Source organism: Maylandia zebra, linkage group LG3 (assembly GCF_041146795.1).
Source record: "Maylandia zebra isolate NMK-2024a linkage group LG3, Mzebra_GT3a, whole genome shotgun sequence".
NCBI classification, from domain to species: Eukaryota; Metazoa; Chordata; class Actinopteri; order Cichliformes; family Cichlidae; genus Maylandia; species Maylandia zebra.
The window spans coordinates 4,663,405-4,689,238 of NC_135169.1; the positions used below are offsets into that span (position 1 = coordinate 4,663,405).

Consider the following 25,834-nt stretch of genomic DNA (forward strand, 5'->3'; position numbering starts at 1 on the left):
GTAATGGAGATGAACATGCAGCAAAAAATTCAAAAAGAAGTCAGTCACATCTGAACACAGAGACACACACAGGCACATCAAATGCAAATTTAATGGAAATGAAAGAGAATGAAATCAGAGAAATGTTCCAGTGTCCAGTTAAATGAACTCGACTGTTCCTGCTGAGCTCCGCCTGAGCTTCATATGGAGTCCCGCCTCCTTCCAGGAAGCAGCTCAACTGTGTGTCCCTGTTTAGTGTCCAGGTGTGGAGTGGAGCTCGTTGTTGTTGTCTCTGTGTGAAGAAACTGTAAGTTTGCTTTTTGTTTCTACTCTGTAATGTTTGGACCTGATGTTCAACTCTCATTCCAGGACAAAATTTATGTGTTTGAAGACAAATCCACGGTATTATAGATTATTGATTGATTGAATCCACACTGATTATCAGTCAGTAACTTAGCACTGAAACATTGGTTACTGTGATGAACAGTTTAAATAGATCTGTATGAAACTTTAGAGCCATCAAACACTAATCATTGGTCAGATAGATCATTGCGCTTCTTTTAACTGGAAAAATTACATAAACTCAGTTTGTTCTAAAAAATGTCAGCGTTCATATATCTGCCTGTGGAGGATTTGACGAGTCATAATATGAAGCAAAGTGTTTGGACTCTGCAGCTTTTGTGTTTTTAATCAGTGGATCTCAATTTTCTTTTAGCATTTGAAGCTTTGAACCATTAATAGTTGGTCAGTGTGTGTCTCTTGTGTTTCTAGTTTCTTGTCTTTGGGCTGTTTTGTCTAGGACTTTGAAAATTTGTTCCTTGTGAGTTTTCGGTCTGAATGACGCTACTTGATGTTATTCGAGTTACTCATATAAAGTTTAAGATCACCACAAAACACGCAGTCAGATACACAAAAGAACACAAATCAGTCAATTTTTAACCATTAATAGCAATAGCATGATATTTATAATAAACTAAGAATAATTTGTTATAAAGTCCTTCTACATCAGACAGTCAGTGAAGCCAGTTTGTTGGAAATGTTCAGGTGCAAAGATGTAAAACACTTTAACCCTTTAGAGCCGATCGGAGCGGGCACGCTCTGTTTTGCGTTACTATTTTTAAATCCCAGTAGCACTGCAACCACGTAAGCTAGCGCAAAATTTTTTTTTGCATATGAAACCAGAGGAGTTGTACTTACATCTTATGCCATCAGCTTGTCCTAGGTCACGGTTTCCTTCCACATAAAGCTTTGTAAAAACTGCATAAAAAGCGCTTGCAGGAACAAAAACATAATATTCCAGAAACACGCTTTGCCGATCCGATCAGCTGTTCAAAACACTTCCTATGTTGGAATAGACGTCAGCGCGAACTTTTGCATTTCCGCCATTACCTGCCCGAAACCGGAAGTGACGTCATTTTCACGGAAATGTAGTCTTTTTTACCATCAGGGCCTCAGGGCCTATACTGGTCTTTTTAAAAGTTATGTTTGACTTTATGAGTTTCTGTGTCGTTTCTGGGATGCTTAGGACTCATATTGCACTGCTGGAAATATTTTATTTTGACGCATATGCTGCTTTTTTGCAAATTTGCAGTATAATATTTATTTTCGTTTTTCCTGCAGTGTATAGAAATTGGTGTATGTCACGGTCCGGGTCAGCGGCCGTGTGAAGAGTGGAAGGAGGACTCAAACGCAGCACTATTTCAGACGTGAAGGGTGATTTATTGACAATACTGAACATAAAGAGGAGATGGCAAACAGAACTAAGGACGAACTAAACTGGGAGAAACTACACAAAGGAGTGGCAAACCTGAACATGAAGGGAGAACAGCAGGGAGAGCACGCAGGGGAATTCACCGGGTATGAACACAGACGACGCGACGAGGAGCAGAGGAAAACACACACTATAAGTACACAGAGAGACACTGGGAAATCACACACAGGTGGGGGATACAGCTGGACCTGATTAACCTGACGAGACAGGGGAACACTAACACCAGGGACCAATAGAGGGAGCACAAACCCAGAACCCAGTACCTAAAATCCCAAAACACAAACCATCCCAAAACAGCCACGAATAATAATGAAAGTAATAACAATAAAGAACACAAACATAAAGTCACTGAGTCATGGTCGCAGGACCATGACAGTGTATTTCAAAAATAAAACTATGAAGACACTCAAAATAAATTTCCTGTGGTGGGAAACTATTTTGTGCAACTTTTTTTGTAGTTACAGTTTTGAGGGATAAGCCTCTTAAATTTCTCTAACTAGAAATATATGTTAAAAAACAAAAACGATTTTCAATTTTTTTGTAGTTTATTGCTTTTTTTTGCAATTTATGTAATTACTATGCACTTCATGCATGCATATTATTAAAATTTAGGCTGTAATGGTTGTATTGATGTATAGCAACTTGAAATGCTCCCAAAAATGGCTCTACAACTAGGGTTGCCAACTCCCTGAAAAATAAATAAGGGACACCTCGTGGCCAGGGCCGGGCAACCCAGTTGTTTTCACCCTTCCCAGTGTGGTGAATTTTCTAGCTCTTTTTTTGTGTGTGAAATTTTTTTTTTAACCATTTGACTTGAAGTTGATTTAAGTAGATGCATATTCTATTCTTTGTGATATGAACACATGTGAAACAAATGATCATTTAGACATTTATTTTTAGCTCAAAATGACAATATTAACACGATAAAACAGGTCTCCTTCTTAAACAGAAGCCTGTCATGCTTAACTTTTGAGAATATAAGTAAATCTTTCTTTAAAAGAACTCTGTCCTGCTTAACTTAAAATAATAGAATATAATAGAAAGAAAAACATTCTTGTAACAGTGCACATTTAGTGCATTTAGTACAATTGGCTTCAGCTGAGGTATTATTTCAACTTTTCTAATGCTAATCAGCTGCTCCTGTTTGTAAACCCACTTGTTCCCATGATTACGCATCTTAACTCATCATCATTATTCATCTATGTATTACTTTTATGTATTAGTGATCTATTTGTTGTAATCATCTATCCTTGCAGTTGTTTATTACACAAAATAAGTTATATTATCACACTTCTGGCCACATAGCGCTGATATTCACTGCACATGTCCATATTAACTTTTTCCAGCCAGGTGTCTTCCTTTTCCCATTCTTCCCTTTTTCTGAGGGGAACAAACATTGCTGCTCTAATGCTGGGCTTACACTGTGCGGTTTTAGGCCCATTTTGAGCTGACTTTTGAGTCGTGCGACCGTTTTGGTGATCGGACCGATTTTGTCCTCTATCGTGCGTCGTGTAGTATACGTGGGGTAACGAGAAGCGATTAACACCTCACGACCAGCTCCCGATCATCAATCGCTCGTGAGGGTGTCACCACAGCCGCTCACACTGCTCACGCGCAAACACATAAACGTCGGGGAAAAAGACGGAGCAGCACGACTGTGCAGCGTGTGATCTGGACACAAGCAATGGAGGCACAACTTGTAGAACTTTGGAAAGCTCATCCGAGCCTTTTCGATGTGGCATCACAAAATTATCACGACCACAACAACCGTGAAAATAGTTGGATTTACATTGCTGCTCAATCACATCTGCCCGATCAGTGATTTTATTTATTTATTTTTTTACCATCCCAGCCTTGCCGTAATGGTCCATTTGATTCACCTTTTATTGTTTATTTTATTTTCACTTGCTGAATACGGGACAGACTTGACTGGGGGAAAGAAGGGGAGAAAGAAAGAGGGAAAGAGAAACAGCTGAGAAGAGGGACGGGGGAGAAGGGCAAAAGACAAAAACCAACAGAACGGGCAGAGAAAAAAATGCATATATCAATCACCTGGATCACCTGCTGAGAAAGAAAAAAGAGAACAAGCAGAAGAGAACAAGAGTAATAGAATAAACAACATCACAATGATATATGGGAATATGACAGTAAATACTAAATGTTAAACATTATTGTGCAGCACATAAGATCAACAGAACACAGTGTGCTTTGAGGTAGGAGCCAAAAAGGGTGTAGTTTGTGGGTGTGATCACCCGTGTGTACACCTGTGAGCATGGACGCGCTTGTATTTAAAAGGTTCCTTCATGTAATGATCTGCTAGAGGGTGTGGGGGGGCCACAGCCCCGTCCTCCAGGGCATGAAGCAGGTATGGAGGAGATCAAAACTCCAGACATCCAGAGGCCCCCAGAACACAAGAGACCAAGGAAGACCAACAGAGGGGCAGCCGCGCCACTGTCCCAGAAAGAGCTGAGGAGAGTCCCAGATGAGGGCTCACTCAGCAGCCGCGGAGCAGAAGCCAGGGGGAGTTGCAGTGACGCGCCCGTGAGCTCCGCCGGCAGCCAGCTGTGCCTGAGTGACCGAGCCCCAGGCCGAGAGGTCGGGGGCACCCCACCTCCGAAGTGGCCCGAGCGAGCCCCAGGCTCCAGGCCCCGATAAGCGGCCGCCAAGGAGTGAGCCGGTGTGTACCTGGACGCCCATCCCCGGACACAAAGAACCACCAACGCACCGATGTCTGAGGGAGTCCGCCACTGGTAGGGGAAGTGGTGGTGGTGGTGGGGGGAGATAGGCCTTCTAATCTTGGAGGGCCTGAGATGTCCCCATAGAGGTGGCGTCTGATACCCAACCTGACATATAGACACAGACATACAGGCACATACAGATACAAACATCCATTCCCACCCTCATGCTCTCATATGCACTTAGCTGCCCGATCAGTGATTTAGCAAAGTTTATGGTGGTGGTGTGTCTGTGTGAGTGAAAGACAGAGGGAGAGAGAGCGACAGATTTTCTGTTATAACCTTAATTTTATGGACGCACAGTGTGAGCTCTCAGGTCGCATCAGAGCATCAGGCAGTATAGTGTGAGAGTACATCGTGACCTACCAACTTCTAACCCCTGCGAGTCAATCATGCATTGTGAGCCGGAGCTGAATAATGCGACTGAAAAAAATCGCACAGTGTCTGCCCAGCTTTAGGTGTACTGTCGTCCGAGACTTGCACCGCAGTCTCGGCGTTTGTTTCCCTGTTGGCCATGCTTCTTGTTGTGGTCATTTGTTGTCTTGTCTAGTTGTCGGTATTTTCTCCGTAAGCGACCTTTCCTCGACCAATGAGATGAGCGGTAATCTGAATTGTCATAATCGAATTGTCATAAGTGTGCTGTCTGCTCATTGGTCACAAAGCAGGGAATTATGTTTTCAAACAAAGCGTTAATTCCATTAAAAGTTATAGACTACTTTTGATTCTCACTGTATTACGGGACAAAGTGCGTCCCTTATTAGCTCAATATGGGACGTGTACTTTTGTTTCTAAATACGGGATGATTCCGCATTTTAAGGGACGGTTGGCAACCCTATCTACAACATGTAAAAATATAATATAAGCTCTGGCGGACTTGGTTCTATGGTAGGTCTTAAAGGGTTAAATTCATCGTTTTTCCTTAGACTGTTTGAATTCAGTGTGTCAGAGAAACAGAAACATGGAGGTGTGTTCATGACATGACATGAATCCTGATGTCAGAGAGAAACTTTAGATTATTCAGCAGAGCTGATGTGGGACTGAGATCTGCATCAACATGAATGTTACATGTATGAAGTTCACATGTTAAACTACGACAGTCACAGATATCATGTGTGGACATCATGTGATCCTAAAGTGTCTTAGTGGCCATAAAAGAGCTTTAATTCATACTGAGGTCAGAGTTTGCAGTGAGCTGACTGTATCACACTCAGAGCTGTTCGTAATGTTCAGTCATTGTCTTGCGTTTTGTGTTTCGGAATGACTTAAATTTCTAAGTCAGCAGGTGAGATCATGTTTCTGTGATCGCTGCTCTGGATCATGTGACCTTTTTTCTAGGTTACATGATAGGTCAGAGGTCAGCGACTGTAACTCAGTTACTTCTGTTAATGTGAACTCACGGAGTGTTTGTGATTTCAGACTGACTAAAGTCCACAAGAAGATGATGATGGAGAAAGAGGAGGACAGAGCAGAGTCTGCAGGATTCAGCTGTGAAAGTGACGACTCCAGAGTTAATTCTCCAGACTTCAGTACTGAACCTGGACCAACGAGGTCAGAGAGCTGAACTCACTGAGTAACAGAAATAATTCTGCACTGACATTATAATTAGTGTTGATTCTGGTTGAATTTCTGACTGTGTTTGTCAGCTGAGAGGAAATGAAAATGAATTTCTAACAAAACTCAGTTTTGTCCAGTTTTCCTGTAAAAAGTTGAACTCTAATCTAAGAGGACTGTTACTGACAGGAAACAGCTGCATTATCTGCAGTCTGTGTGATCACAGCTGCTTCAATCATGTTTGTGTCTGCAGAGGTCAGAGGTCACAGTCTGCAGGGTCCAGCTGTCCGTCTGTGAGGAGTGACTGGTCCAAACCTGAAAATCCAAACGTCAGTGGTGAACCTGGACCAACGAGGTCAGAGAGCTGTGATGACTCCTTTACATGTTTGTCTTTTCCTGGATAAATATGACCTGAAACATCCTTAGATTGTTACAAAGATTCATTAAAAAGAAAACAATGAAAGAGAAAAGATCAAAATATTATACTTGGTTATTTGCTGTTTGAGGACAGTGATGCTCATGTCTGTGGGGAAAGTGCGTACTGAGTAGTGTTGGGCAAGTTACTTTGAAAAAGTAATTACTTACAGTTACAAGTTACTTCATCAAAAAATTAACTTAGTTAATAACTGAGTTACAAGATTCTAAAAGTAATTACTTGAAAAGTAACTATAGCGTTACTTTAAAAAAACGTTTAACCCTCTGGGGTCCAGGGTGTAATTGGACATTTTTAATGACTTTTGAGTGGTTATATTTATTTATTTATTTATTTTTATTTATCTATATTTCACCTTTAAAAACTTTGTATTTGGCTTGTTTGGTATCATTCTTTTCAGCACAACCTCATGTGTCTGAATTTACAGTTATGTTTTCATTTTGAATCTAGAATCAGACAAAAAACTTAAATACGAATACAAAAAGTTATATTTTTGAATGTGACAACCAAAGCAGCTAAAGCCTGGATCATAATTGCTGCTGTTAATGAGACTGCCATCATGACAACACTGAACAACAGTGGTGTGGATGTAGTGGATAAATCCCACGATACTGATGCTCAGATTTAATCACAGGAAACAAAACCAGATGTTTCCTTCAGATTGTAACCTTTGGATTGGACGATGCAGATTCCAATAGAGAATAAATGTTGTTTTTCAGCTGTGAAAAAATAATCAAATTTTCTGGATGGTTTGCTCTGGCAACCATCAAATCTATACTTGTGAATCAGATTGCTAGATGGAGAAGTGTGATTGGTCACTCCGGAGAACACATCTCTGCAGCTCCAGAGTCCAGTGGCCATGTGCTCTACACCACTGGACCATTGTGCTTGGTGATGTCAGGATTGAATGCAGCTGGTTGTCATGGAAACCTATTTCATGAAGCTTTGTTCTTGAACTAATCTGATGGCCAAATGAAGTAGTGATAGGCTCTGCAGAAACTTTGCACTTCAGTATCCACTGACTCCAAAAAAATAATCTCTCCATTGAACATTTCTTGTGATTTCCTGCCTATTTGGAGCTAAAAGAGGCGACCAAACATATGAGATATCAATGGAAAGCCCAGGATATCCTCTATCTAGTACATCAGGATTTAGTATGGCAGCTTGTCTGTGAAGGTTCTCAGTCATCCAGGTCATCGTAGTCAAAGGAGCTTGCAAAGAAAAGTGTCTGGACTTCTTTAAGTTACTTGAAGACGTTTCACCTCGAGAGGTGAAACGTGAAACGTCTTCAAGTAACTTAAAGAAGTCCAGACGCTTTTCTTTGCAAACTCCTTTGACTAGTATGGCAGCTTGAATAACTCAAAAGATATAGATAAAAAAAACAAATGTCCATTACAGATCACATTAATGTATAGGCTGGTTCTCAGAAGGATATTGTGTATATGAAGTAAATGTCAGGAGAAAGCAAGACAGACACAAAGCAAACAAGTAATTGTCGTCAAAGTAACGTAAGAAAATGTTTTAGAAGCACCAAACAAACTCAAACTGACATGAACGATCAACAGTTACAAAAATGTTTAGAGTTGCTGCACAAAGTTGTCACAGGAGATACTGTCAGCAATGTTTCATAAATGTCTTTGATCTCATAGATGTTTCGTACTGCAATGACTGATCTTCTAAAACATGTTTTTTTTTCTTTACTTCATGGATACAACTCATTCAAAATATATGTAATAATGTTTAAAAATTATGAAAAAAAATTTGAAAAAAAATGATATAATCTTTCATGTTGTCCTTTGAGAATAAGTTTCTAAAATAAAATTTTGAAATCTGTAGTTCTAGTTTAACAGTTGTAGTTTGATAGCAGAGACCAGAGCTCTGAAAATGATTGTGGTGAAGCTTATTCTAAAATACTTAGTATCCTTGAAGATGTCCTGGAGCCTTCATCTCATAGCTGCTGAACAGAGATGTCTAGTCTTATTAGTTTAACTCAGAGAAAAACTTGTCCTGATCAAAATGAGGTTGGGGGAAAAGAATATGAGAATTACACACCTAACTAATAAATGATTAAATAGATTAAGAGAAGCTACTGGAGCCAGTGTGGACACAGCGGCTGGTCACCAGGAGAACCTGGAGACGCTACAGAAGCTGATCTGTTAATGTTCCCTTTGATTGTTTCCTTTCCTCAGTCTTTCTTTCTTCTCCTCCTTCCTTGGAATTGTTGTGTGGTTTGACATTAGGACCAGTGTGCAGTGTGGGTTTCCCTCAGACTGAGTGGGAGAGGGTTGGCCCACTGCATGACCCCCTGACTCTTACCGAGTCAGCGGTGGGTTGGTTGTAATACTTGAGAGTGGGAACAGCGATCGTCTCCTCTCGCTATGCCAGCCCCTCAATACCAGTTTCTGACCACATTTCTGTTGCATATATGCTAACAATGCTAATGTTAAAGGCTGCATTATCAGAATCAGAATCAGAATCAGAATACTTTATTGATCCCTGGGGGAAATAATTTTTTGTTACAGTGCTCCATTTTAAACCAACATTAAGACAAGACAGACAATACGCTAACTAAGAATAGTACAATATATACATATATATACATACATACATACATAAGTCACTTATAAATAAATAGTTGGAAAAGAAACATGTGTAGTTGTAGCAGCAAACAGTGTGTTAAGTGGATGCGTTGTACAGGGAGATGGCCACAGGCAGGAATGATTTCCTGTGTCGTTCAGTGGTGCTTTTCGGTAATCTCAGTCTCTCACTGAACGAGCTCCTGTGACTGACCAACATGTCATGGAGTGGGTGGGAGGTGTTATCCAACATTGTCTTTATCTTGGACAGCATCCGCCTCTCCGACACCACCTTGAGGGAGTCCAGCTCCATCTCCACAACATTGCTGGCCTTATGGATCAGTTTATTAAGTCTGTTGGCATCTGCAACCCTCAGCCTGCTCCCCCAGCATGCAACAGCATAGAGGATCGCACAGGCCACAACAGACTCATAGAAAATCCTCAGCATCCTCTGGCAGATGTTGAAGGACCTCAGTCGCCTCAAAAAATAGAGACGACTCTGGCCCTTCCTGTAAAGTGCTGTGGTGTTTTTAGCCCAGTCCAGTTTATTGTCAATGTGTACTCCAAGGTATTTATAGTCCTCCACAATGTCAACACTGACCCCCTGAATTGAAACAGGGGTCAAGTGTTTCCTGGTCTTCCTGAAGTCCACGATCAGTTCCTTGGTCTTTGCCACGTTGAGCTGCAGATGCTCAACCAATGCTCAGCTGTGTTGTTCAATAATAAGAAGCAACAAAGGCAAAGATGTTTGGACTTCTGTTTGATCCTGCAGCTGGAGCAGCTGTCAGAAACCACATCTCTAATGTGGCACCGAGTACAGTCTGACTGACAGCTGGGACACCTTTTACATTCATTCATGTTTTAGCTGCTTAGAGTTTATGCTGGAGGGGTACCTGCTCACCTTGGATATGTTTCTGTAACTAATCAGTTACTTCTGTAAAGTAATCACAATTATTAACTAAACAAAGATAATCTGTATACACTGACTGGAAAACATGAAGGATATAAACAGCACCCTCCAAAGGAAGGCTTTTACTGTGAAGTCTTTGCGGGAAATGTGCAGTCACAGCAAACTGCAAGCAGATTGCTGAATGTTTAATGAGAAAGGCAGACAGAAAATGAGTTCAATAGTGTTGATGAAATCAATGAATCATCACTTTGTTTCCAGATTGAATGCTCTGACCCACAGGACTTCTGCACCATCTTTTAAATTTGGATATTTTGTGCAAAAGTCAGTAAATGATTTTAGTGATAAAGAAATGTGTTCACAGAGAGAGGAAGAACAGTGGCGTTTGTGAGGAGGAGCAGCTGCCCTGCTGTGCTTTGTGCCAGGACGTCCTGAAGGATCCAGTCTGTACCAGCTGTGGACACTGGTTCTGCAGACAGTGCATCTCCTCATACTGGGACCAGTCTGCTTCATCAGGAGACTCCTCCTGTCCCCAGTGTGGAGAAAGATCCAGAACCAGAGCTGGACTGCAGACAGCCAGTCAAAGCAGCTGTGTCCAAAGTAAGACTAAACATCTGTCTGCTGATGGACTCGTTTCTGAAAACTGGACTTTTTGTTGTGTTGTTCACACATTGAAGAGTTTTCTTTCTGTTTTTCTTTCTTTCAGCAGTTGTTGGTCTGCAGGAGCTTTTAGATGAACATAAGATCAGTCTGAGGAGGAGATGTGAACGTGTGGCAGAAGGATGTGATGAAACAGGAAGTAGAACCCTCCTCAACAGGATCTATACTGAGTTCCACATCACAGAGGGACAGAGTGAAGAGGTTCATACCCAACATGAGGTGAGGCAGCTGGAGACAGCTTCCAAGATGGACGCCCTCCATGGCACTCCAATCAGGTGCCAGGACATCTTTAAAGCCTTACCTGACCAACAGAGACCCATCCCCATCAGAGTGGTTCTGACTAACGGCGTGGCTGGTGTTGGAAAAACCTTCTCAGTGCAGAAGTTCACTCTGGACTGGGCAGAGGGCTTGGAGAACCAACATGTCAGTGTGGTGGTTCTGCTTTCATTCAGGGAGCTGAACCTGATCAGAGATGAGCAGTACAGTCTTCTGGAGCTGATCCATGTTTTCCATCCAACATTACAGAAGGTCACAGCAGAGAAGCTGGCTGTCTGTCAGCTTTTGTTCATCTTTGACGGCCTGGATGAAAGCAGACTTTCATTGGATTTCACCAACAGGAAGCTGCTGTCTGATGTTACACAGAAGTCATCAGTCAGCCAGCTGCTGACAAACCTCATCCAGGGGAATCTGCTTCCCTCGGCTCTCGTCTGGATAACTTCCCGACCTGCAGCAGCCAATCAGATCCCTCCTACATGTGTTGACAGGATAACAGAACTACGAGGCTTCACTGACGCCCAGAAGGAGGAGTACTTCAGGAGGAGATTCAGTGATGAAGAGCTGTCCAGCAGAATTATCTCCCATATGAAGACATCCAGGAGCCTCCACATCATGTGTAGAATCCCAGTGTTCTGCTGGATCACTGCTACAGTTCTGGAGCACATGTTGACTACAGAGGAGAGAGGAGAGCTGCCCAAGACCGTGACTGACTTGTACTCACACTTCCTGCTGGTTCAGACAAAGAGGAAGAAGAACAAGTACGATGAGGGACATGAGACAAGTCCACAGGAGCTGACGGAGGCTGACAGGGAAGTTCTTCTGAAGCTGGGGAGGCTGGCGTTTGAACATCTGGAGAAAGGAAATATGTTCTACCAAGAAGACCTGGAACAGTGTGGTCTGGGTGTCACAGAGGGCTCGGTGTACTCAAGAGTTTGTACAGAGATCTTCAAACGAGAGTGTGTGATCTTCCACAAACCAATCTACTGCTTTGTTCATCTAAGCATTCAGGAGTTTCTGGCTGCAGTCTACATGTTCCACTGTTTCACCAACAGGAAGACAGAGGTGGTGGAGAACTTCTTATGTCCCCAGGTGGGAAACTTCATCTGGGATGAGGAGGAAGAGTATGAAGATGATGATAGTGATACTGATAATTATAGTGATGATGAAGGATTGGTGAATGATTACGTGGATCCAAGAGAGGTCTGGGACCAGAGCACTATGATGAGAACGCAGATGATTTACTTCCAAAAGATAACTTCTATGACCAAGAAGCTTTTTGGAAGGGATCTCCGATCATACGATGCATTTCTGAACAGAGTCATGGAGAAATTCCTCCAGAGTAAAAATGGCCACCTGGACCTGTTTGTTCGCTTCCTTCATGGCCTCTCTCTGGAGTCCAACCAGAGACTCTTAGGAGGTCTGCTGGGTCAAACAGTGATCAGTACAGAAATCATCCAGAGAGTCATCAACAACCTGAAGATGATGAACAGTGATAGCATGTATCCTGATAGAAGCATCAACATCTTCCACTGTCTGATGGAGATGAACGACCTCTCAGTACATCTGGAGATACAAGAGTTCCTGAAGTCAGAGAACAGATCAGAGAAGAAACTCTCTGAGATCCAGTGCTCAGCTCTGGCCTTCATGCTGCAGATGTCAGAGGTGGTTCTGGATGAGTTTGACCTTCGGAGGTACAACATATCAGAGCAGGGACAACTGAGACTGATTCCAGCTGTGAGGAACTGCCAAAAGGCTCGGTGAGTCCAGATGTGATCATTAACACACTTTATTAGTGTAGATTAGTAGTTTAGTTCTTCAGATGTACACAGTAACTCTCATTAGTTGGAGTTTCTCAGATAAAATTATATTTTCTGTTTATCAGGAAATGTGTATGTGCATTATCCTGCATTGGTAGTCATATGCTGTGTATTGTAGACTCACTTCTACATGTAGTTCATGTGTTGTGTCATTTGGGGGCAGTATTTTAAATCTGCGGCTGCTGTTGTTGGTCATTCAGACGCTCCTGTTATAGAGAAGACAGAAATAAGAATCTTTGTAGTGAAATGAACTATAATGTTAAAAATCGTGACAGAGAAAAAAAAAAGAAAGATAAAATGAGCTAATCATTTCTTTTTTTAGTTCACTTGAAATCAGATATGATATCAGCAGCTCTGAGTTCAGTTGTCATTATTGTCCAGTGATGAGATTTCTGCTCCGTTTGGTAACAGTTACCACATTTTTCCTGCATGTCAAATTGAACAGTCGTACCTGACAGCAGCAGGTAGCAAACAAAGATCAGCTTTCTCCAGCTGGAACTCTTCACTGAGCTGAACTCATTCAAAATGTTCTGGAGTCAGATTCAAAACAGGAAACAGTCCAAATGTCTGACTTTGGATCAGATCTGACTGACAGACCGTGAACATTATGGAAGCCTTAAAGTGATGCCATCTTCCCTCCTTCATCTGCACATTAAAGCCAAACAAAAATGCTCATTAAAAGTCTGCAGGTCTGAGAGAGACTGAGTCATTGTGTCATGTCAAACACAGTAAGAGGAGCTGAAGCACAGATGTAAAGAGCAGACGTTCATCAGATTGTGACGTCACTCCGTTTTGTCTTCATGTACATTCAGTCTGTTTATAATGCAGAATTTCCTCTTCTATAATAACACATTTTATATTTTCTAATCACAGACTGACTCAGTGTCGACTCTCAGAGACTCAGTGTGAAGTTGTGGCCTCTGCTCTGAAATCCAACCCCTCCCATCTGACACAACTGGACATGAGTTTAAATGACCTGACGTTTTCAGCAGTGAAGCTTCTCTGTGCTGGACTGGAGAGTCCCAACTGTCGACTCAAGACTCTGAGGTGAGTTCACTGACAGCAGATGTTCTTGTTTTTCTATATTTCAGATCTTTGATTGATGTTCATAAATGTTCAGGATGTTGTCATGTAATTAATATACTCTTAGTGCTTGTTTTCTGATTATATTGTTTTATGTACTTTAATAATGAAGGGTTGTAAAGCAAGGCCACTTGTGACTCACAAACTAAGTGCTCAGCCAGACTGAAAAACAGGAAGTTAGTATAGAGCTATACTAGCATATTAATAAATACAGGAAGCCAGACAAAAAAGAGGAACTTGTACCATATAAGCAGTGTTTGTATCATCATCATCATCATCATTGTTTATTTATATAGTACTTTAAAAACACGCAAGGATGACCAAAGTACTGAACAATAGAAACATAATAGTTACCATAAGAATAATAAATACGATAAAATAATGAATATAGCAAAAACAATAAAATACAAGTTAGTCAACCACAGAGTCAAAAGCCAGTGAATACAAATGTGTTTTCAATCTGGATTTAAAAACCATCACTGATGTCGATTGCCTAATGTGAAGAGGAAGATTATTCGAAAGCGTAGGAGCCACAATGGAGAACGCTTGGTTTCCTCTCAGTTTCAGCCGTGATTTGGGGACTGAGAGCAACAGCTGCTCAGCTGACCGGAGTGAACGAGTGGGGACATAGGGCTTCAGCAAATCAGACAGATACACAGGTGCCAGACCAATTAAAGATTTAAAAACCAATAAAAGAACTTTAAGATGAATCCTAAATTGAATTGGAAGCCAGTGCAAGGAGGCCAGGACCGGAGTAATGTGCTCAAATTTCCTTTTACTAGATAAAAACCGTGCCGCAGCATTTTGTACTAGTTGCAGGCGTGTCAGAGTTTCCGGTCCAACCCTTATTAAAAGGGAGTTACCATAATCCAAGCGTGAGGTTATAAAAGCGTGGATAACAGTCTCCTTGAAAGAAAAGGTTTAACCTTCGACAGACGCCTGAGTTGGTAGAATGACGATTTCACCACTCCATTCACATGGCGATCAAAGGTAAGTGCAGAGTCGATTTTTAACCGAAGATTGGTAATCGAGCTCTTCAGGTAAGGGGTCAGAGCAGCAAGGTCAACATCAGGGATGTCAGAGAAACGATTCGGGCCAAACAGAATTGCTTCCGTTCTACGTTCATTAAAATTTAAAAAGTTTTGAGCCATCCATGACTTAACATCACTAAGCATATAGATGAAATGCAACTTTGTGTTTACGAAAGATCGCACCCAGTGGCAGGAGATATAATGAAAACAGTAATGGCCCAAGAATAGATCCCTGTGGTACACCCCATGACAGAGGGGCCACAGAGGACGATGACGAGCCCAACTTAACACAGAAGCTCCTGTTTGAGAGATATGATTTTATTCACAGGAGTGCCAAGCCAGAAAGGCCCACACAATGCTGTAATCAAGAGATCAGAAGGTCGTGATCCACTGTGTCAAATGCAGCAGTCATATCTAGTAGTATAAGCACTACGTGTTTACCACAGTCCGTCGCTACCAGGATATCGTTTATAACCTTTATGAGAGCTGTCTCTGTGCTATCAAATGGCCTAAAGCCGGACTAAAAAAATTCAAACATTTGAGAGTTGTTTAGATAATCCATCAGCTGAGTGTGAACAACCTTTCCCAAGATCTTACTCAGAAAAGGAAGTTTAGAGATGGGTCTAAAATTTGACATTACTGAAATATCTGAGCCTGGCTTAAGGGATAAATAATTGCATGCTTAAACTCACTTGGTACTTGACATGACAAGAGGCTGGTATTGATTATGTTCAGAATATGTGGTCCAACAGTAGGAAACACCTCTTTCAGAAAACGGGGATGAACGACATCATTCGGAGAACCGCATGGTTTAGCAGTTAACACAAGCTTCTCTAGTTCAGGTAGAACAATTGGTTGGAAAGCAATAAGAAAATTTAAACAGGGAACATGCACAGCCGGGCCAACAGAAGATAAAGTTATTACACCTCAGAAGATTGCAAAAGAACATGATCCTGTGCATTCAGTACAGAATTAATGGTATTATACAGAACACGAGGGTTATGTGAATTAACAGCAATAAGTTGTGAAAAATAGGAGTTTTTGGCAGTCTTTACTGCCCTCTGATAAGCTTTCCAGCTCGTCTTAAGAGCTTCCAGAGAAACGTAGAGCATGTCCTTTTTCCATCGTCTTTCACATCTCCTACATTCTCTTCTAATGGCTCGAGTAAAATCGGTTAGCCAAGGGCTGGACTTGGGTTTACACTGCCTGAGTCTTAGAGGTGCAACAACATCAAGGGCAGATTTACAAACAGAGTCCAGGTGAGATAGTAATCCATTTACGGAGGACGACTCAGAGGGACTGGACACAAGTTGTTCAAATAGTGTTGGAAAATCCTCAGCAGTATCTGAGCCGAAGGCACGATAGCATCGCATAGGTGCAGCCGGTTTAACAACAGGACTAAGAGGAACAACGTCAAATAGAATGGGCATATGGTCAGAGAATACAGCATGCGCCACATGTAAGATACAGACAGATAATCCATATGATAACTCCAAATCACAGTCAGCAAGAAACTCTGAAAACTCAGATAAAAACTCCTTGTTATATTTAGGAGGCCGATAAACTATTGCACACAGCAATGAAGGCGAGTGGCCCAGTTCACACAGGCAAAGTTCAAAGCTGGTGTGATGTGTCCATGAGGATAGTTGCTTAAACTCAAAGTGTGATTTAAAAAAACAGCTAACCCCCCGCCATGACCAGAAGCTCTTGGAGCACTAAAATAAGCACAGCCAGCGGGCAGCAGTTCAGAAAAAACGCTTAACTCACCGGGTGAACTCTAGGTTTCAGTCAAACAGAGGAAATCCAGTGCATGGGAAGAAAAGAAATCCTTCAGGATGAAGGTCTTATTCGCCACCGATCTGGCATTTATTAAACCCAACCTGAGGGGAGCTGGAAGACATGTCAGTGAAATTAAGAGTCAGGGGATGAGGGGAATGACCCGCCAATTTCCAGAGGCGAGGTCACTGAGGCAGTTAAACAACTCCTTGGTGGCAGAGCCCCTGGTGTTGATGAGGTCCGCCCCGAGTTCCTGAAGGCTCTGGATGTTGCAGGGCTGTTCTGGTTGACACGCCTCTACAATGTTGCATGGAGATCAAGGGCAGTACCCCTGGGCACCCCGGCGTGGTGGTCCCCATCTTTAAGAAGGGGGACTGGAGGGTGTGTTCCAACTACAGGGGGATCACACTCCTCAGCCTCCCTGGGAAAGTCTATTCCAGGGTGCTGGAAAGAGGAGTTCGTCCGCTAGTCGAACCTCGAATACAGGAACAACAATGCGGTTTTCGTCCTGGTCGCGGAACACTGGATGATAGGTGTCAATAGGAAATTGTACATAAAAGTCAGTATAATCTTTTAATTATATAAGTTTGTATATGGTAGAATACTGAATGTAATCATTAGTGTTTAGTTGGTGGCATAGTGAAAGAATGTCTCATCCTCGGGGGGCTGTAACACTTCAAGGTGTTTTAGCGTCCACCCCCACATCCTGGGAGCATGGGGAGAGGTCGTACCTTGTTTTATTGTTTTATTGTTTTAACGTAGCTATGTCTGTTTTAGTCTAACTGCCTTTTGTTTAGATGAACTGCTGGACTTCTTCACTGTGTTATCCAGGGTAAACCATCTAGGGTGAGGGGGAGACTACCCTCTTCCTGACCAAGGATGTTTCCTTTTGTGCTTTTATGTTATATGACCCTTTGATCAGCAGCACCACACACACACACACACACACACACACACACACACACACACACACACACACGCACACAAACGTACACCTCCACATTTTAATGTAAAGAACAAACGCTCACTGAAGTATAAATAAAGGCCGGGGCAGTTCCTCAGCACGAGTCTCAGTTCTGGAGGCTGCCCTTGCTAGCAAGAAGTTCTGTGTGTTTCTCTTCTCTGAGTCTTTACTGAAGAAGTGTTTTAGAATAAATTTCTTAACAATAGGTTTGTAGTGTAACAAGTGTCACCTGGCAGTTTGTTGCTTTCTGCCAGGTGATTGGCTGAAGAGCTGTGAAAAGGTAGTGGGTGTGTGGGGTGAAGTGAGCGCTCTTCTGTGGAAAAAACCAGAGGCAATTAATTCACTCAGGTGCGAGTGGGTATACTGTCGGTAAGAGACTTTTGCCATTTTTGTTTGGATCGTTTGCTATTGCATGTGCCTATTTTTAATGTGTCATTGGACTTTTTTAGTGTGACCACGAATTTTAATAGAAGAATTGATCAAGCCCTAGATCGACTGCGCGCAGGGAAACTGATCAATATTGTAGGTATATTGAGTGTTTGTTTTAGCTTCATGATTTTGAATGGTTTTATAAAATTGCTATTTTATTGGGTAATATTTTAATTGATAATGTTGTTTGTTTTTCAGCTGTGCTGTCTCTGCTGTCCTTTTTTCGTTCTTTTGATTGATTTGTAATTTTGTTTTGATTAGTCCGTCCAGCCGTAAAGGCGGTTATTGATTGAGAGTAAGTTGTGTAAGGGCGGACTAACCTCCCTTTTGTTTTTTTTGTTTAATTGTTTGTGCCACTTCCCTTTTTCTCCCAGATCACAGGCCATACATAGCACTGATTCCCAGCTGCGCTGAGACCCGAATTGTTTGCAGTGTGTGCCACGATTGCAGGGTGCATGGGAGTTTGCCCAACCAGTCTACATGTGTTTTGTGGACTTGGAGAAGGCATTCGGCCGTGTCTCTTGGGGTGTCCTGTGGGAGGTACTGTGGGAGTATGGGGTGTCTGGCCCATTGCTACAGGCCATTCGATCCCTATACAACCGTTGCAAGAGCTTGGTTTGCATTGCCGGTAATAAGTCGGACTCATTCCCGGTGGGTGATGTGCTCCCCCAAGGCTGCCCTTTGTCACCGATTCTGTTCATAATTTTTATGGACAGGATTTCTAGGTGGAGGGCTTTAACTTTGGTGGCTTCAGAATCTCATCTCTACTTTTTGCGAATGATTTGGTTATGTTGGCTTCATCAAGTGAAGGCCTCCAGCTCGCACTGGAGCGGTTCGCAGCCGAATGTGAAGCAGCGGGAATGAGGATCAGCACCTCCAAATCTGAGGCCATGGTTCTCAGCCGAAAAAGGGTGGAATGCCCACTCCGGGTCGGGGATGAGTTCCTGCCCCAAGTGGAGGAGTTCAAGTATCTCGGGGTCTTTTCCGTGAGTGATGGGAGAAGGGAGCCAGAGATTGACAGACGGATTGGGGCTGCGGCTGCAGTAATGTGGACGCTGCACCGGTCTGTCATGGGGAAGAGGGAGCTGAGTGTAAAAGCGATGTTCAGGAGCTGTGTGTAGTGACCGAAAGAACAAGATTGCAGGTACAAGTGGCGGAAATGAGCTTCCTCCAAAGGGTGGCTGGCCTCTCCCTTAGAGATAGGGTGAGAAGTTCTGCCATTCGGGAGAGGCTCAGAGTAGAGCCGCTGCTCCTCCACATCGACAGGAGCCAGTTGACATCTGACAAAGATGCCTCCTGGGCGCCTCCTAGGTGAGGTGTTGGTGAGGTGAGGCATGTCCCACCGGGAGGAGGCCCCGGGGCAGACCCCTGACACACTGGAGAGATTATACCTCTCGGCTGGCCTGGGAATGCCTTGGTGTTCGCCCGGATAAGCTGGAGGAGGTGGCTGGTGAGAGGAAGGTCTGGGCATCTCTGCTTAGGCTGCTGCCCCCACGATCCGGCCCCGGATAAAGCGGATGAGGATGGATGGAATTATAAATGTTTTGACCACTATGAGTAGGGTTTTCTCTGTTCTATCATGGCAATTAAAGAATAGGGTTAATAATGTGTCTGAAGATAAATGTGAAGAAGTTTGAGTCCTTTCAGAAATGTTGTGTCTTTCCAAATAACTGAACAACAGTTTTTCCTTTTTGCTCCAAATAGAAGTGACATACTTGATCAGGGTTCATTTAAAGGCTGACAGAAGCGGGGTGGTGATAGAGAGATGTTTGACAGGACAGTTTTTCAGCCTCCACAGGTTCATGTTGTGCTCCATCAGTCAGTGAAGATCAGGTCAGTACTGATGAGGCTGTAGAGTGTGTGAGTGATGAGAGTGAGGCTGCTGAAGATCTGATGATAGCAGATAAAAACCGGCTGCAGAGACTTTGAGCTTCTGTGGAAGCAGAGAGAGAGAAAAGAAAGACATGAATGTCAAAGCTAACAAAGGTGAAGTTTGGAGCTGTGATGATGTTCATGGTATCAGAAGCTGATATGGCTGCTTAAGACAACCCAGGTTAGGTGTGTGTTAAAGCAGAGGAACACAGTGCAGCCTAACACAGGCCCAAACATGACAACAAAGCAGGATTCAGGCTCTGCGAAACGATTTCAAACAGAAGCTGGAGAAGAGAAAGGACTCTGTTGGAATGACTACAGAAAGAAGGCAGCCGAGACCAGTGTTTCCATGGAGCCCAGTCTAACATTCATTTATACACTAACGTACAGAAGTGAATGGAAAATGAATCCCTAGTTTCAAATGTAGAAATAGTTCTCAGTTCATTTACAGAGTTTAATACAGTTCATGATCAATTAGAAATGTTCCAAACAGCAGCTGAGAAGAAATCTTCTTCAAAAAGTTGAATCCAATTCCAATAGTTTGAGATGCATTTGAATGCAGCGTGAGCAGTTCACTGCCTAACCCCATAAAGACTGTCGGTCTGAATTTTTCTTTATTTCTATTGGCTGTCAGTGAGATTTGTGATGGACCCTCGCCACCTGAGTTTGAATGATCAGCTTCTTTTCCTTCTTCAATAATTAGTCATACAGGACACACAGTGTGTCTACAGAAAAGCTGAAATCATTATGGAGGCATCACTGGAATATGGTAATGAAATAAAGCAGTTTGAGCTTTTTCATGAGTGGAAATTCATTGTGATTGTGAGCTGCTACAGCCTCCAGATTAGCCAGCAGCTGATCCTGCTCAACATTTTCTCACCAACTTTAATGGAAGTGTGATGTTTTCAGCTGGAGTGATGGTGAGGGTGGCCTCCCTCTCCTCTCCCTCTCCTCTTCTCTTCTCTTCTTCTTCCTCTTTCATTTGTAAAGCCACTTCTGCTGCTTTTATTCATTTGGAAGTCACATAGCTGAGTTTGGGAGATGCTAACAGATTGAAAAAAATCACATTTGAATTTCCAATAAAGGACTCCACAGCGTTGAGTAAAAATAATGACAGTAGATGTTTATGTGAAAGCAATAGAAACAAATTTGTGTCTGATGTTCTTTCACTGTTGCACTTTGGTCTTGTTAAGGGTTCGATATTGAGGACGAGAGTATAAACAACCATGGTCCAGAAGAGCTTCGTCAAACAATTGATTTTAATGAACACATGTGGTGAGATGTACACTGCATAACATCAGCTGTAGATCTCCGCCCAAAAAGACACTTCAGATTGCTTTTGATTCATCAGGGTTAACGTAGTTTCACTTCCTGGATGCAAAGCATGCTCTGCAAACCTACAGTTTCCTGTCAAGATTTTTAGGCCCAGACTATACTCAGAGTTGGGCCTTTATTTTATAGTGCAATATAATCTGCATATAAACATTTAAGATTATGAAAAGCATTCAAAAGCATTTAAGATTATAGATTCAACTCAACAGTTTAAAGTGGTTATAACTGCACCTGTAATAAAGGCTAATTGGGTGCCAATATGTTTAAACATCTGAATACAATATCAATGCTGTAGATTATATTATTAATGGAAGGGTAATGATAATGATTATGAACAATAGCAGGAAAATATTTCTCTAATCTCCACAGTCTCTATGTGCAGCTGGCTGTGAGACCAGTGCTCAGGGACCGTCTACAGTGTTGTTAGTCCAGGTCAGAAGATGACTTGTTGGAATGAAAAGGAGCTTGTAGTTTGTCTACTTTAATGATGTGACTGGGAAAAGGTGTTGGACTTAAAATATGTCCATTTCTTCCTAACTTTACTTTTAAAGGTGAAGCCATGTGGTTCCTGGAATGAAAAACACGACTTTTTCATGTTTTTTGTGATAAATTTAGGACTTTAATTTGAAAATGCAGAGATTTATCTTTTGTTGTGTTTGTTTGAAGATGCTTCTTGTTGGCTTCAGCTTTTTTGAGTTTCCACTTTCTAAACTTCTACATTTTGAACCTTCTTCAGCTCTGAACAGATGATGAAACACTGAATGATTTCAAGCACATACTTTGTCTAATAAACTTACATTTATTCTTCATACAGACTGGGGAGCTGTGGTTTGTCAAAGATCAGCTGTGATTATCTGGCAGCAGCGCTGAAGTCTAACCCCTCCCATCTGAGAGAGCTGGACCTTAGAAACAACAACTTGCAGGATTCAGGAGTGAAGCAGCTGTGTGGTTTTCTGGAGAGTCCAGGATGTAGACTTGAAATTGTGAGGTCAGTCACCATGTTTGTATGTAGTACACTTAACCTGTGTTTCCATATGCTAGGAACTTCCTGTTGTTCTAAGGAGGACTGGAAAATGTGTGAAAATCTCCCAGTCAGTTCACAGCACACTTCAATCATTTTCCTCCCATGTCTTATGCTGATTCAGTGTCACATTCATCTTTGGTCCTTGTTCTGCATCACCACCATGGACTTCATTCCTTTCCAAGCCAGCCTTGAGTGTCCTTTATTCAGCTCATCCTCTGCTTTACTTTTAAATAATAATTTTGTGAATTTTAGTGATCCCTGTGGGGAAATATGTATGAAGCAGTGGGGAGCCACTAAGTAGGCACAGCGGGAGCACTGAGTACGGACGGTACCTTGCTCATGGGTACCTCAGGGTAGCCATTCAATGGATTCAAACAACCAACCTTCCGACAATGGAGCAATAACCTTGTCTACTGAGCTATCCCTGCCCCCCTTTTAGCTGCTTTATCTCTCTTTGAACAAGTTTATGTGCCTCAATCTTTTTCTTCTCTCCCTCATAACAAGACAGCTTCTTCTGCCTGAGAACATGTTGGAGTGATTTACTAATCCATGGCTGCTTATTGGGAAAATACTTCCTGTTTTCAAAGTAATCCCCATTTTTCCCCAGAAAGAAATGTAAGTAGAAATCAATGATCTAAGTGAGAACATGAGCCTTTAAAAAGTCCCAGTGGGTGCAGTCAAAGCAGTCCCTCAGTCCCAGTATAGTCTTTGGTCCAGACTGGAACAACTGTGTGCCCAGTTTGAGCTCTCTTCAGTCCTGTGATCTGACAGACCCAGAGGGGCCATCACATCACATTTAGAAGCTCCCCTAATGGAGCAACTACACACGTCCAATACTTAGTCTGTCTTATTGGATCAACTGGAAGAAATGATTCAAGGACTTAGTCACAGAACAGAGATTTAAATCTCCAAACTCAAACTGGCGGCATCGGGGCATATAGTCTGAAAAGTCTGCACAGTTTCCTGTTTGAAGCTGCTTCCTGTTGGCTTCAGCTGTTTGGAGTTTCCATTTTCTAAACTTCTACACTCTGAACCTTCTTCAGCTCTGAACAGATGATGAAACACTGAATGATTTCAAGCACATACTTTGTCTAATAAACTTACATCTTTCATTCTTTGTACAGATTGAGAAGCTGTGGTTTGTCGAAGATCAGCTGTGATTATCTGGCAGCAGCGCTGAAGTCCAACCCCTCCCATCTGAGAGAGCTAAACCTGTGGTTAAACAAGCTGCAGGATCCAGATGTGAAGCAGCTGTCTGACCTTCAGCAGAGTCCAGACTACAGACTGGAGACTCTGAGGTCAGTAGCTTATTGATTGGAAACAAACACTTCCTGTTTCTGCCTTAATGGTCACTATAGTAACGGCTGACACACTCTGTAGGTGAGGAAGAATTTAGTGAGAGCAGATGTTTGGATGGAATTCCTCCAGTTAACAGCTGGAACCGTCCATCTGGATTGTTGGGGTTCCTTAAGAGCTCAGAGTTGAAAGACCAAGGTTATTGTGTTTTTACAATAACCTTGGTCAGACTGCTATACAAAACATAGAATACAAATGTTTCATACAGCATTTGTATTCTATTTTATCCTATTGTATATAATATTTTATTTTGTTTTATTGTATATAGTATTTTATTTTATTGTATTATGTAAATTTGTGTACATTATCTTATTCTATTCCAGTGTTCTCTAATTTTTGCTATATAATTTTGCACTGTCCATTTTCTATTGTAACAAAATAAATTTTCAACTTGTAGGACTAGTAAAGGTTATCTTATCTTATCTTGTCTTATCTTATTCTAATGAATGAAAGTCCAAAAAACATAGAAGTGAGAAAAATTTTCATTAACTTCAATAAAAATCCAAAGATTAGAAAAAGTGAAGCAACAATGAGTCCTAGTACAGTCCCAGCACTGAAGTCCCTGCTGCTCTTTATACTGGATGTGCTGCATCACTGACTGACAGCTGATGAAGAGTCTCTAAAAACACTCGTTTATCTCCTCTGCTCTTCCTTCTTCTCTCTGCAGGTGGAGCTGATGATGGTAAACAGGACTGTGAGAGAGGATGAGCTGTGTCCCGATTTGATTTTTTATTTGTATTTTTTAATGAAATATATGACATATACTCTCATATATACTATGTAATCATATATACTTGTATACACCATACATATACATACACCTGAGTGTTTTATATGATGGAATCACTGAGCATTTAACCTACATGCTGAAATCACAAGACCCAAAGGTCAAATATGGAAGTCCTAGTACAATAATATTTGACCCAAAGGTCAAATATTATCTACAATTATATTAATAAAACTTTGTGCCATTTGCTTTGTGAACACATGTTGATCAATACTGTTTGAAACAATGTCTTAAGGCCAGCAGTGACTAGCCCAAACATGGGGTTAATTCAACTTGCCAATGCTAAAGTATGGGACCTCTTTTCTCTGCACTCATTTGTGCTTATCTATTTTGGCCCCACTGGGTATGCATCTGGGGTGCTGTTTTCTCACCTCAACCACCAGTAGGTGAGAAAATTTCTTTCTTAGCATAGATAGCAGTTTACTTCAGGTAAGCGCACCTAACAAAATTGTCGAATTGATTAACTTGAATTGACACTGCAACCTTCCACGCCATTCAAGTCACCATGTGTCCACCCAACGCGTAGTTACGTTTGTCAGGAGGTGAACGTCAGGTCACGTGGAAGGTTACGGCGTAAGTTACTCAGATTACTCACAGAAGTCTAAATCAACCGTCAGTCTGAGTCGAGTCAGCCGAGGTTCAGAACAGTGGATCCTCACATCGCTCATTCAGAGACTTCCTCAGGTGTTTGTGTGAGTACAGAGAGACACAGCTCTGCTTTATTCATAATAAATGGGCCTACAATCATTTTATAGCACAATCAAATGTACGAGTGTCATGTGACCTGGGGGAGAAAGATATAGAAGTCCTCCCTGACTGCGTCTACATCACAGCTCAGAGGTTCAAAGGTCTTAATGTCCAGCTTTATGTGATTAAATATGATCAGAGTGCTGAAACAGAACTTTTCTGTTTCCTAATAATAAAGAATTTTTATTGTTATTCAAAGATAAATGAGTCCTTTGTGAGAGGAGCAGGTCAGCAGGTTGGATCTAAGGTTCATGTTGAAGACTCCAGCAGAGACACTAGAGGGGGAACCTCAGTCCAACCTGTGAACCTGTCAACTGATTGTGTGATTTTTGGCTTCATCTGCTCATTGTTGCTGTGTTAGATGGTTCATTCAGTAGGATTTGGATGACATCACACTTCCACTGGAGGCCCAGCTGCTCTCCTGCTGGGGGATTATCATGAACACAGAACTCGGGGATAAGAGCATCTTTAGGCCTGGCTGACCTCTCCTCACCAAAGAGAAGAACAAACTCAGAGTAGCTTAGTTACATCAGTAGAGTTTAAGTCATCTGATTATTATTATTTGATTTTGCTAAACTGTTTTAATAAAGTTTCCTGTAATGAAAGTGTAAATTGTAAATTTTAAATCTTCTTCCACTGATCTGTGAAGTTGTCACTACACTCTAAAAAATGTTTTGTTGGCTTAACGTAAAAAAATTGAGGTAACAATTTCCACTCAGCTTTTTAAG

General features: G+C 41.9%; 1 protein-coding gene and 1 long non-coding RNA gene across 4 annotated transcripts; both read left to right on the plus strand.

Moving 5' to 3' along the window:
• The first annotated feature begins 201 nt into the window (after positions 1-201).
• On the plus strand, positions 202-25,579 carry LOC143414460 (protein NLRC3-like). Of its 3 annotated transcripts, none has more exons than XM_076878859.1 (10): positions 202-286; positions 1,600-1,919; positions 5,902-6,033; positions 6,290-6,391; positions 10,317-10,552; positions 10,659-12,645; positions 13,579-13,752; positions 22,007-22,180; positions 23,341-23,514; positions 24,240-25,579. In XM_076878859.1, the coding sequence occupies exons 3-10, from the start codon at positions 5,924-5,926 to the stop codon at positions 24,247-24,249; spliced, it is 2,967 nt and encodes a 988-aa protein (XP_076734974.1). In that variant the 5' UTR covers positions 202-286; positions 1,600-1,919; positions 5,902-5,923; the 3' UTR covers positions 24,250-25,579. The 3 variants fall into 3 exon arrangements, with proteins under 3 accessions (XP_076734974.1, XP_076734970.1, XP_076734972.1); XM_076878855.1 differs by having other exon boundaries at positions 1,600-1,836; XM_076878857.1 differs by having other exon boundaries at positions 1,600-1,836; positions 10,662-12,645.
• Positions 17,878-18,432, plus strand: LOC106676211 (uncharacterized). Its single transcript, XR_001342234.4, has 3 exons — positions 17,878-17,928; positions 18,009-18,081; positions 18,363-18,432. It is a non-coding gene; the product is annotated as an uncharacterized LOC106676211 (long non-coding RNA).
• Positions 25,580-25,834: the final 255 nt, after the last annotated feature.